We start from the raw sequence: 14,030 nt of genomic DNA on the forward strand, positions 1-14,030 counted from the left end.
TGGCCATTTCCACCTTTTATACTGTCTCTGGTAAAAACACTGCCCGGTTTGCTGGATTGAGGGTGCCCAGGAGCAACTGCATTTAAGGTTACAGACATCAAAACAGCCTGTTTGAAGCAGAATAAAAAAAACAGGAATAGGAAATTTGGAGACACATTAGATAGACATAGGCCTTTGAATACTGCAGTCTTTTCAGTAACTGGTTGCTGAGTGTAACCTTTGATTTGGAGACAAAAGTTACATCAGGTGCCTACTCGATTACAGCAGCACGGGTCTGATTGCCTTTCAGTGATCGAAGTGCAGCTGCTAAAAGGCCGAGTGATTACACCTTGTGTACTGAGTTGTGCCTCTGAAGTCTCATCCAGGTCTTTAGCCTTGGAACAGTAAGTCATCAGCCTTTTGCTGGATCAATACAAAGAGCAGACTCTGAAACTAATAAAGAGACCCTTGTAAGTAGAAGGTGCTAAACTCAAACGGTGACAGCAAAAGTACAAAGCAATGTGTTGTTCATTGTGTTTCATGCAATAAACACTCTGTTAGTGCCACTCTCCATCACCCATCCAGTGTTGCAGTACATGACTGAAGCCTGAAGTGATTAAACTGATGAAGGTGACATATTCCTCACCCACGTCTGCAGATGGTAAAGAGAGCTTGAATGCAACACCTTCTCAAAAGGCTCACATCTGTGGCTGTGAGACACAACAAAGATGATACAACAATCGAAAAATTCCCAGCGGTTTCTTTAGTTTTACCTTTAACTCGTGATCTCTTTTGTAAACTTCTATCAAGGCTAGACTAGGTTTACTGCACAGCTGTCGGGCATTTAGATGTATCTCTTTTAGATTTAATATAGACAGATTTTTTGTTTTACATCACCGAAGGCTCTGTGGTATTTTAACAAATAAAACCTTTCACCAAGCTTGCACACAGAGGCACATTTTGCAGTATAAACGAATTGTTTCCAAATGAAAGTGTGTCCCTATTTAAATGGAGATGAATCACCTTGATATTCTTAAACTTCCTCCAAACAAAATAATTCCTCCCAGAGAGAAAAAGAGAAAACTAAATAAAAGAAAGCAGAACTGAAGAAACTTTATTAAAGAGGAAAGAAATCAGACAATAGATATTATAAACAGTACGGAAGTGTTACGAAAGATAGGAATACCTTACCTCTCTCCTAAACACTTTTGCTACAAAGATATTTGTTATTTCATTGTTTCTTTATTTCTTTATTTATCTGTTTTAACATGCCCGTTGTTAGTCACACCTTGCTGCTGCCAGGTTAGACCCCCGTTTGCCTTTAGAACTGTGTTAATTCTTTGTGGCACACATTCAACAAGATCCTGGCAATTATTCTTGGAAATTTTGGTCCATATTGACACGATCGCACCAAGCAGTCGCTGCACATCCATGATTATAATTCCTGTTCCACCACATGCCAAAGGTGTGCTATTGAACTGAGATCTGCTGACTACAGAGGCCATTTACCTCATATTGAACATCACTAAGACAAAGGATAGTAGTAGATTCCCAAAGATTCAGGCCTGCTCTCCAGCCTCAGAAGGTTTGTGGGGTGGACATTGAGGTGATACCAAAATAGATAACAAAGTAGACGAGTTCCAGAATACAGACAGACTATTCAAAAATGGGCAGTTGCCTCTATTTGTTAAGGAAACCAAGATCTCTTGACATCTGAGTAACTTGCTGCAGATGTACTACCAGTCTGTGGTGGCAAGTGTGCTTTTCTGTGCTGCAGTGTGCTGGGGAGGCAGCATCAGAAACAAGGATGCAAGGAGACAGGACAAACTGGTGAAGAAAGATGGCTCTGTAATTGGAGCCAGACTGGACGTGTTGAGGGTGGCGGGGGAAAGATGCACACTAAAGACATCAGAAGCCATCCTGGATAACTCTGACCACCACTTTTTAAAATCTTCATGGAACAAAAAAACATCAGTACTGGAAGACTGCTCTCTATCTGTTGTAAGAGGGAGAGATGCAGAAAATAATTTGGACCCAGAGAAATCAGGATTTTTAATTCTCATCCAAATAGCAGATGAACTATGTGAAACATGAATTTCCCTTTTGGATCAAAAAAGCTATTATTGGTCATAAAGGAACAGACATGCTCAGCAACAAGACTCAGGTAGGCTGTGGGGTTGAAATAATTCTCCCTTGTTAATGAGGAACCTGATGAATGCCAAGAAAGTTATTCCACCAGAAGCTTGAGGCAAAAGCCAGATCCTGACCCTGCCGGCTGAATGTTGCAGCAGAAATCTAGAGTTATCAGACCAGGGAACATTTTCAGTCAGTATGAAGTGCAGCCTCAGCTTCCTGTTCTGGGCAGACAGGAGTGTCACCCGGTGTGGTTTTCTCCTGCTGTGCCCATCTGCCTCAAAGTGCAACATGTCTTGCATTCAGAAATGCTCTTCTGCATACCTTGGTGTAATAAGTGGCTATTTGGGTCACTGTTGATTTCCTATCAGTTGCAAGTAGTCCAGCTATTCTCCAGTGAGGTAGGAACCCAGAAACATAGGGATGCATCTACAGGAAAATCCTACTAACTCAACAGTTTCTGAAACATTCAGCAGAGGCCGTGCGGCCAACCATGTCATGTTCAAAGTCACTTAAATCATGTTTCAACTCTATTCTGATGCTCAAACTTCAGCAGGTCATCTTGACCATGCTTATATGCCTGTACATTTACATTACAGAGCAATTAAACAGGTGTACCTAATAAAGTGGCCAGTTAGCTTAACATCCAGGTGTGTTTTCTCCGTATTCCATCCTACTCACTTCTATCTTTATCTGTTTAACAGATAAAGATGTTTAGTAGTAGCAGTAGTATGATCGAAACGTCAGGTTTAAACGTTTCTTATATTGCAGCGTTGCTCACAGTTCAGAAGTGTGCTGAAATTCATCTCCTCTCCCTTTTCTGCCTTTGCAGTTCCTCACTTAGAGAGCAGCATCACAGATTTTGCCAGAGGGCAGATTGAATTCTCCAAAGACCTCCACAGTTAAAGTTTCATTATGAGATCAGAATTTCCCTCAAAGATGAGAGAATATATGAATTACCCAACAGAAACACTATCAAGAGGATCATTTAGAGACTACATAAATACAACCTGCGGCATATAAAATCTGCTCTTAAATAATGATCAATAAAGTCATGACTATGGCCTCTCACATGTTGGAGAAATACAAGAAACACCTCTCTCTTGTGGTCTTGCACAGTACTACAAGAATGACTGTGCTGGCCTCTGAGTGATGTTATTACACTTATAATAAAAACAGGTCCCTGTATAACTTACACGTTTTAAATAAAGCTCAATCCCAACAACCTTCGTGTAAACTGCTGGCACGTTCTGGTGTGGACGCCGTGTGGGGTTGGTGAGGGTGAGATTCATGAATCACAGGTAGCCACGGAAAATTACATAAGCGACATTTGCAGTGTAGGCTGCAGCTGACAGCAGAGGTTAGTGAAATACAAGCCACTGCTAGAATGTTTCATTGCATTGTAGCTGAGACAGACACACTGTTTAACTGCTGGGATTTGCTTTTGGAGGGTGTTACACTGCAACTATCTCTTCAGTGGCAGGTGAAGAGATAGTTCTTGGACTGTACATCTGGATAAATACTGGTGGTACTTGCACAGTTATCATATTTCTTGTATTTCTTTTAATGCTACTTTGTTTCTTTAAAGATCATTAACACCATTGCTGCATAAAAAGTGGCTATCATAACGTTTGCTGGTATTCTAAAATGATCTAATAGACATCAGCATGAAACCATGAAACCACCAAATTGAATTACTTACATTCAAAGTATTGTTTTTAATATGAGGAGTCCGCTATAATATTTAAGGTTAAATATGCAAATTGGATGTTATATATCTAAATATATGCTAATAAAGTCAAGTTAAAAATTCTTGTTTCATTTTGCTGACATGATAGAGGAAATACAGTCATGGAAGGGCCTTTAAATTCTCTTTAATTGCTGAATAAATTACAAAATGAAATTTTTGTAAGGAATGAAATGTTCTGTAAATGCTACTCTGGACAATGCATTAACAAACCCTTTGGCACAGGGAGGAAATTTTTGAGCGTGGAGACTGCAAGAGATAATCAAGTGGAGACTTCTCGTTCAGAGTATTAGAGAAAAACAGAGAACAAAACCACACAAAACAAAAAATGAATTTTGATCATAAATATCGATTATTTATTGACAAACACAATTTATTTTCCCAAAATGTTTGCATGATGCAATTACTGAAATTTATGCATATTAACTATTTAATCTAATCACAGCTCTAAATTAGTTTTTATAATCAAAATGCTGTAAAATCTTAAAAAAAAAAAGAAAAGAAAACATTGTCAACAATGGCTTGCCCTTTAAAATATGGCTACTGTCAGAAATATGTTATTATCTCACTTAAACTTATTTGACTTTCATGCATTTTCTGAGCTTTTCTTTTGTAACCTCTTGCTCACATGCAGCCTAACATTAGACCCTTATGATGATATGCAATCAGGCGATTTAAATTCTGGGTAAGAAGCCAATGCAATGTGCTATGTTAAGTGTGATAATTATTTATTTATTTATTTTTTTGCTGAGACGAAATTAACATACAGATGCTTACATAAGCAGCACGTAGGTGCTCAGTGATTCCTCTTGAAATCTTGGGTTCAGTAACACATGAATGTTTAGCTAAATCCTCAAACAGCATCTTCTGTTCGAGTTATCAACATGTGTCATTTCTTCTTCTCCTGCAGACCTTGGACCCAGATTGGGATGATACCTAAATTAAAAGTGTAATCAGTCATGTGGTTATGAATACTCTGCTATCTCTTGTTTTATGTTATTTCAGTATGCTTGAGCCCTGTGCTGTTTTGTCTCCCTATACTTTTATACTGTTTTGTGTTTAAGTTTTGTGGGTAGGGTGGTATTTTATCAATTGTCTATGTTATTGTTGTCTATGATTTTTTAATACCTGCTTTAGTGGCCTCAGGACTTTTTACATTACAGAGTATCTTGGAGTTAGTATCTTGCCAAAGGCATATAGACTGGAAGCCAGAGATCCACCTACCTTCCGAAAACCAGATGACCCGCTCTACCTCCTGAGCTACAGACATCCCAAGCCACCCATTATTTGGTTCTCCTGGCCTCGTTGGGCAGTGACCTCAAGCGTGTACTATGGTGATTTGCATCAGAGCGTGGAGAATCAGCACCTTTAAGACCATGGTCCTCGGCCGGAAAAAGGGTGAAGTGCTCACCTCTTTTCGGTGAGCGGAGAGAGGACCACAAAATTTACAGATGGATTCACACAATGTCTGCAGTGATGGAGAAGGTCCCGGGGCTGACCCGAGAGATGCCAGAGAGATTATGTCTCTCTCTGGCATCTCTCGGGTCCCAGGCTGGGAGGTCTGGGTGTCTCTACTGAAACTGCTGCTCCCTGCAACTCGAACCTGGATAAGCAGCAGTAAATGAATGTGTTGTTTAGCAAGATTAATGTAACATAACAACAACAAAAAAGAATAAAATAAAAAATTTCTACAAACATCATTATAACTGATGCATTTATATGAAAGTAGCATGGTAATACTTTAGACGATCCATGTGGAGCTGTATCAGATTTGTGTGGTTTACATTAGATTCTGTTTTTTTGTGATAATATGTTTTCGAAATTCGTACCTTTCTGACAAATGCACTGACACGGTATTACAGCTTTCCAGCTCATTCCTTGAAAACAAGCTTTCTTAGTGCATGATCAAAGACATGACGGAGTATAACACATATGTGACCCCCTCCCCCTCCGCCGCCTCCTCCTCTTCAGTCACACAATACATGCAATTAGAGGCCATTTGTTCTTAACTCTTGTGTTGATGGTGTAATCAAGGGTGTTAATGATGACTCACATTTGGTAGGAAGGAACAAACAGGTACATACACACACACACACACACACACACAGTGTGCAGCTTTACATTTCACGAGTACAGAGACACAAAAATGAGTTTAGAGATGTTTTGAATTTTTTCCTTTATTTACACAGTTGTCGGTTTTTATTGAATCATTTCTGTGATCCAGGAAAGACACCACGAATTTGGCTTTTACACTGCTGTACTGACTCATCAGCAAACAGGCGACATGAATGATTATGGCAGGATAAAAATGATAAACGATATCAGATGACCTCTATCAGTGATCCTGACACCTTGTTAGCTGAAGAAAACTCCAAGACGTCTGGGACACACCACGTGTGAGGCACATAATAAATAACTTGGCCTTTTATTTTGACAGTTTTTTAAACTCCTAATCATGATTCTACAAATGAATATAAATCTGCCATCGTAAGGAAAAATTGACCTGTTCTAGAAACAATATTTTTTTTAAATCTTCAAAAAGCCAAAGAGATCAAAAGATAAAAACTGAAATGGCAGCAGCCGCTTTCAGCATCGGTGAACTGTTCATAATTAATTAACTTTTGCTGAAAAGCTCTATTAAAGTGAGTGAGATTCATGCTAATTAGGATTTTCAACTTTTTTTTGCAGACATTTTATTTTTCGGTCTCCAAACTTTCAGCGTAGCATCTGATTAACTAGAAAAAAACTGGTTTCTAAATGCAAAAAAAGTAGAAAAAAGACCAAAGAACAAAACAGGGGATGTAACAGTGTAGCACAACACTCCTTCAATTCAGTTCACTTTTTATTCATGTATATATAGTGCCAATAAAAGCAACATTAGTCATTTCATGACACTTTACAATAAAAAAATAAAAAAGTGGGGATAAAAAAAACTCCCTTTTGACAGGACAAAACCTGCTAAAACTCACACTCACCTGAACTGAACTGCTTAAATACCATTTCTTTTTTTGAATAATGCAACATTACATCAGCTGTTATAATTAAATATGTCTCAGTGGGGATAATAGAAAGTATAGAATAAGTGGGCATTTACATTACATATTTACAATCTCATGTACAGTACAAAAGCTGGCCGCCGCGCGTCCCTCAGGTTCTGCTGGGTTTTCCTCCCACTTGCCCAAAACTAGTTCTTATCGCTTTTGGTTGCAAATGCAGCTGGTGTTGGGTAAAAGCACGGCGCCCGCCTGAGGCAATATATATTCACATCAAAGCAAGGTTTGCTTCACAGGACGTGGTAGACGGGCCTGGATCCGGGGCTCTCCGGTGTGCAGGGCTGTGAGTCAGAGCTGCCGGGGGAGAAGCTGGATGTGTTTCTAAGGCCAGCCGGCCCACAGCTACTGGACTCCACCGAGGACAGGCGGTCCACGATACTGGACAGGCACTCCAGACTGGACGCTCCGGCTGCTTTATCATCCACGCTATCTGATGAAGAGGATCCCAAATTCAAATTAGCCAAATTTGGATCATACAGCTCGGCATGTTATATAGGCTGACTTTAGAGATGGAAACGTAATAAAATAAAGTCTAAATATAACATAATCTGCTGTTCAGGTATTTGTTTTTTAAAGCCTTGCAGGCAAGAATTCACATTATATTCATATCAAACTGCTGCTTAAGTTAAAAGGTCTTACTGTTCTTTGCATATGAATAGCCGTTGCTGTAGTTTGCATTCAGCTGTTGCCACACTGGACTGTTGCTGTCAGCCTGAAAGGAAATGTGAAATTGAATTTACCCTTGAATTCCTTCAAATACTTGCAAACAGACAGATATGATAAGCTGCTTGTTTAAACCGCTGTGTTATACTGGATAGGAAGAAAACACCCAGTGCAGTGCCTGCCATGATATTTCGGACAGGCTAATAAATCCTGAATTCCAAAGTTATTGGCTTCTTTATTTCACATGCACCTTAAAGCCAAAGTGGTTTTTTGTGCTCTCCCCTCCCCGGCCCGACTCCGAGTGTAGCGAATCGATTGTATCAGTGGAAGCAACACCAGTTTGTGCAAGATGACACTTTCTCCTAGTAAATCTGCAGAAAATCCTGGCAGTGGTGCAGAACATGCAGTCAGGATGGAATGCAGAAAAGCGCCCAGTTTTGCCTGCCAGACTTCAGTAAGGTGGATTTAGGTTGGTTTAATGGGGCTATAAAGTGTCCGGTGGTGGGAAAGCCATTAGTCCAATCCAGCGTTATAAGTTGTTTTTGTATTATTTGATGCAAAGTCACCTTCAAACAGAGATTCAATATAACCTGTAATAATGAGCATCACAAGCAGAGGACGGAGATTCTTGTAAGACAACATAATAGATGTTTGCATTAAGGAATTATGGGAGGTGTATGCCATGCATGGAAAACCATGATAATTATGGTCTTGAGGCAAAGCAAGCTCATTTGATTAACAGGTTGCTAAAGTGGAAATCAGGGTTCTGCATTGAAATAAAAAACTTGATGAGGTAAAGAGAACTGATAGAAGTGCTCTTGTTCAACACTGATGATGACTTTAGCAGTAAACAACAATAAAGACCTTTTCCGGGATTTGCTGTGCAGTGGTTCTAATTTCTTTGCTGCCAAAGACCCTAATAAAACCAGGCATTTGCATAAAGATGAGGATCAGCGGTCTTACCATGCCATCAGAGCAGCTGGACAGCGGGCTTCCAGGCTCAGAGCTGCTCTCTCCAGGTAGGCCATAAAAGTTTTCCACCTGTTCTCGTAGCAGCTCCTGCAGGCTCTCGATGTACTGGATGGCGTTGCGCAGGATCTCCACCTTGGGCAGGCGCTGGCTGGGGTTGGCCGAAGTGCAACGCCTCAAAGCCTCAAAAGCGTGGTTCACCTTCTTCAGCCGCCGGCGCTCGCGCATGGTGGCAGCCCGTCTGCGATCCACAAAGCTCGACTTGCGCTTGCAGGCCTTACAGGCCCACTGGAGGCAATGTCCTGGCTGGTGGGGGGCTCCTGGAACCCTGACGTGCTCGTCCTCCTCGGAGCCAGCAAGCTCCATGCCTGGGCCGAAATCCAGGCTGTCTGGAGAGGAAGCACATGCTCTGTCATAGTAGACCTGTGATGGCGAGAAGACATCCATGGCTTGTTGGATGGAGAAGGAGATGGCCGCAAAGGAAGTAAGGAAGAAGGGTAGTAGAGTTTGGGTGAAAGAGAAGAGACCTCTGAGTGATATGAGGGGTCTGTTGCCCCAGGCCCCCCTTATATGCCCCGAGGCCAAAGCCCAGGGCCCACATTGGCCAGATCTAATTACCATGGCCCATTGGCCCAGCCAGAAGGCAGGCAGGAGTCGGCTCTTCTCCCTCCCTGCCCCATCCCAACTCGTTGCTTCTCACCCCCCAGTACCCTGTGGAGTTTCCCACATCTGCACTTACTGGTGTTTTCCCACTCATCAACACTCTTCTCTTACAAGTCCACAATTAATACAAGGCTTAGAGATGTTTAAGGGGAGTGCAGCTTTGACCGAAGCTGGCATGTTTTAAAGCGCTAATAAGTATTGTAATGTATTATTTATGCTGCATGTATCTGTAACCAGCCTTTAGGCATCATGTCATAGCGCACAGTGAAAGTGACACGTGGCTGTGAAGACATGAACATCGCAGTGTTTTTAGTTTAGTCAAATTCTGCTGAAAAAGAGGGTGACCACTTGTTGGAGTATGCAGGGCAATTTTTACGGTGAAGACAACAGCGTTGCAGATGCAGCCCAGCTGCAAAGGAAGGTGTAGCATTTCAAGCCCTGTGAATTCACATTAGTGCGGTAAGCCGCCCCCCCCTTAAACACTCAAACTCATTACTTAAGGTGCTGTGAATGAGCCGATCCCTGTTTGCCAAAGCTCATTAAAACAGTAATTATTGCACTGACACCACTGCACAACTCCCTGCAACATTGAGGGACCAAATTTTAACCGTTAAAAGTTATTGACACGACTCAAGCACACAACAGATGGCCGTGATGGTGCAGAGGCTTTCATTCAAGGGGATGACTCAGGGATTACGGAGTGAGGATGTTTACAGTGAAGATAATTCAATATTTGTCCCTGTAGTGGCTCTCCAACATCTTTTTTTTCCGGACTGATAAACATTCAAGTCCCACATCCCGCAGTTTTTAATCCATCTTTAACAATAACAGAGGATCTGAGCTGAATTTTTGAAGGCCAACACTGCAGAATCAGCAAATCACATTCATTCTTATGTCCCTTCCTTGGGGTCCTCACCCCAATGTTTGAGGCTAATTTAACAGAATAAAAGTATACAGTGAAAACGATCCAAAGCCTTTTCTCAAATTGCTTTTTCCCCATATTTTAACATCCCTGTAGTTAGAAGATAAAGTGTCTCCATTTAAGATTTGCAGAAACATCTAAAGATTCTGAAATGATGCTTTTCACAGTTTGACCCAGTCCAGCTGGTTTAGGTAATGATGTTGGTGACAGCTTACAAGGATACAATGCGGATATTTCTCACAATGTGTCAAAGCGTTTGGCACGACCCCCACTCCCTCCAGCCCCATCACCACTTCTCTGGGAACTGCGCACACCTAAGAAAACACCAGTACCTGCTGCTGCCTCTGAATTGCCGTTGGAGTTTGGATTAGGCACAGCTGAAGAAGACATCGGCTCGCCTGAGCTTGTAGCTAGCTGCGAAGATCAAAGGCTGTTTAGACTGAGAACAACTCGGACAATGAGAAAACCTGGCATCAGCTTAATTGAGCCGTGGGGTTAGATTAGTGCAGCACATGGCGTAATGATGCGGGGAGACGATATTGCGCGCAGGCTGGAGATGTGATCTGCGCACTCGGCTCGTCTCTGGGGAGCTCTCCGAGGTTGCTTTTTTGTTGTTCTCAAGGGTCAAAGACAGAGTTAAGTGAGGGGCAGGAGGTGATCTTTTTATGTTTCATCTGCCTCACGTCTGAAAACCTTATTTCTTCTAAAGTGCCTCACGCTTTGACTTTATGGTGCTTGCTTGGTGCTGCACCATCCCCCAGATAGAAAGGCAGTGCATCGCTTACATTCCTCCTCCCATTTAGCAAAATAAACGGTTTTATGGAAATCTATAAATAAATGTATTTTTATTTAATAAATCCAAACTATCCAGAGTTATAGGATTTACGGTATATACTTGTCAGAACAGTAAAAGTACTGAGTGGCCACTTTGAATACCATCAAAAGTTGTCGGGATTAGAAAGTGGTTTAGCCGGTTTTGTGTGTTTGTGTGTGTGTGTGTGTGGGGGGGGGGGTTATTCCTTTTTATGACAGTCCCACTGAGGGTGATTCATTAGTTTGTCTATGCATGGGCATGTCTGCTTTTCGTTTGGATTGTTAATAGTACAAATGTCAAAACTTTTTAAAAGGACAAAACAAACAAACTTACTTTCTCGTATTACAGTCACTTTGAAATAACAGCAAAATATTCTCTATATGTAAAAATATGTAAAATGTAAGTTGAGTAATTAAGTACGTGATTATGACGCAGGTAACAGTGTGAAAATTAAGTCAATCTTAAAATGCAAGTTTGTGTAAATTACAAGAATCCCATTGAGATTTATTGAACCTCTCGATGTGTTCACTTGACCCAGTGGTTCTCAGACTTTTTCTACCATGCCCCACTCCAGAGGCCAAACACAGCCCATGTCCCCTTTTCTGTCTTATTGACATTTAAGTTGAATTTTATTTAAAATAAAAAGATCAAATATATATTTATTCGAGTTAGGTTAACTTCATGGCACAGAAGGAGCAAGAGGAAGTCATGGAGAGGTGGGCAGGAAGTCAGAATATCTGATCAAAATATAAAAACAACAGCAGTTTGTGCTGTTTCATGTTTGTGAACATAAATATTCCCTTAAATAAAAAAGGTTCCTCTGCACGAATTTCCAACGTTATTTTAAGTCCCTGAACACATTTGAAAATGGGAGGTGTGGTGGACTCCAAAGACCTAAGCTTAAAACATTGAGATCACAGCTGTTCACATATTTGTATGATTTTTAAATATGTTTTTAAGTAGGAATGTGTTACTTGGTGTGTTTAGAAAAAGTAATGGTTTGGGTTAATGCAACTATTATATATAAATATAATAAATAAATAAATAAATAAATAAATAAATAAATAAATAAATAAATAAAGTTTAACTTTATCAGTAAAAAAAAATGCATGCTGACATGAAAATGGTATTGCTGGGTGGGAAGACCCCTCCCAATGCCCAACAGTGGGCACTTCCCTGTTAAAATATCATACTGATTAGATGTTTAAAATGTTATAATCTGAAAGAAAAACTCTATTGCTCCTAACTGGGTCCTTACCTCAGTTTGCTCTACATGGAAAGCTGTGGATGAAAGGAAAAAAGCAAACAAAAGCGATCAAATAAAATCAAAATCAAAAGAAAGAACAATGGATTTTATTTTTCAAAGCACAGTGTTTTTGGTTAAAGGCAATTTCCCACCCACATAAAATCCAAGTCCATTTTACATTCCCCACAAGAACGAATGAAAAAAAAAATGAGTGGCAACACCATTTGTGTTGGCAGCGAGCAGAAAGAGGTGCACCGCCAGCCCCGTCAGTACTGAATCCTTTGCTAGCAGGATATTCAAGGAAAGTCTGAGTAAATCAGCCTCCAGGCTTATCCCCCCTCCTATAACAGCTCGCCTTTCATCAGCTTTAACTTTCAAAACGCTGCCTTCACAGCCAAATGACAATTATATGGTGTCATCAGTAACACCGAAATCCCCGTAAAGTCATACAAGAGAAAGTCTGGACTTGGAGAGAGCAGGGCTATTTCTGTGAGCATGCACACAGTCAGATGGTGCAAACACAAAAATAAGACAATGAGGTTCAAAATGCAGTCAATACAACTCTACTAACAGCACAGAAAAGAAATGTGCTTGTATGCACCACCACCCCCAAAAACCCACACACTCATCTGAGTTCTTTTTTTAAATGTGATTACCGGCCTCCGTTGTAACAGATATTACATCCACTGCTACACATATGAGCTGCAAAGTAAGTATCACTGCTATCAGAATGAGTGAGTAGGAGCCCATTAAAATCACATTACTGTTAGCGCTATCGGATTTCTGTCTGGTTTCTACAGAAAAAAAAGGATATTTAGTATAAGATGTATGCATGCTGAATAATACCATATCATACAGAACCTTGCATTAGTGTATGTTTACCAGCTTTAATTTAGTTTGGTTCTGGAAGTGTTAACTTCATTTTGGGAATAAAAGTACACAGTACTGTGAAAGTAATATTGCACAAACTTTTACTTTGAACTTTGAAGTATTTTTTATTAATCCACACTCAAGTAGCTAAAGAAAAACCAAGAGTGTTATGCTTTATTCAGAACGTGCACCTATGCATGCTGAAGTAAAAAAGATTTCCGGTATCTTTATATTAAATGTGGTAGAGGTGTTGTGTAGATAGGGAAACACACACTGCCCCAAAGCTAGAAAGACTAACGCACGAACCAACAGATCTTGTAAGAGCGCTGCAGGTTTTCTTTTGTTGGAAATTGTCGAGCCACTATATTAAAAACAAACTCAATTCAATTACCTGTTCTAGACTAGTTAATAAATAAAAGGACATGTGTACATGATGTGCCTTAATGAGAGGAAACACTGGCATAAAATATAGAATGAAAAAAGCCTCACAGCTGTGGGAAGAAAGGTCCCTCTAATTAGCTTTGTAGAGCGTATTGGCATCCTGAACCAGTCACTCAACACACTTCAGACTACTTAAAATACATAGAACACCAAACAGACGAAGGCCTCCAAATGTCTGAACTTTCTTCCTGGTTGTTTTTAATGAATTATTGAAGATACTGAAAAGGAGTCAATATACATAGCAAAAAGTGTGTTCAAGTTAGAGGAGGAACACCTCAAATTTGATTCCAAGCACACTACTTGAGTAAAATTGTTTTTCTTTGCACCACTGCTAAATCAAAGCTTTGAGATATGCATTGTTCTCCCTTGGCTTAATATTTCATTGAGGTCTTTAACTCCTTATGAACTTGGCATGTGTGCGCGAGAGACACTTTGTGTGTTCATATCTGTGTGTGCGGCTGCAGGCCTGAGAGATGAGGCAGAGTCTCAAAGGTCAACCACGGCTCTGTGTCATCTGCTAAGATCTGAAG

At 40.5% G+C, this 14,030-nt stretch overlaps 1 protein-coding gene across 1 annotated transcript; it reads right to left on the reverse strand.

Annotated features, from left to right (window-relative positions):
- Nucleotides 1–6,007: 6,007 nt before the first annotated feature.
- On the reverse strand, nt 6,008–9,066 carry myf5 (myogenic factor 5). The gene is made up of 3 exons (XM_005923515.2): nt 8,539–9,066; nt 7,552–7,624; nt 6,008–7,342 (listed from the first exon to the last, which is right to left on the reverse strand). The coding sequence occupies exons 1-3, from the start codon at nt 8,989–8,991 to the stop codon at nt 7,143–7,145; spliced, it is 726 nt and encodes a 241-aa protein (XP_005923577.1). The 5' UTR covers nt 8,992–9,066; the 3' UTR covers nt 6,008–7,142.
- Nucleotides 9,067–14,030: the final 4,964 nt, after the last annotated feature.

This window comes from Haplochromis burtoni, unplaced genomic scaffold (genome assembly GCF_018398535.1).
Source record: "Haplochromis burtoni strain Fernald_Lab_line unplaced genomic scaffold, NCSU_Asbu1 Contig_49, whole genome shotgun sequence".
Lineage (NCBI taxonomy): Eukaryota > Metazoa > Chordata > Actinopteri > Cichliformes > Cichlidae > Haplochromis > Haplochromis burtoni.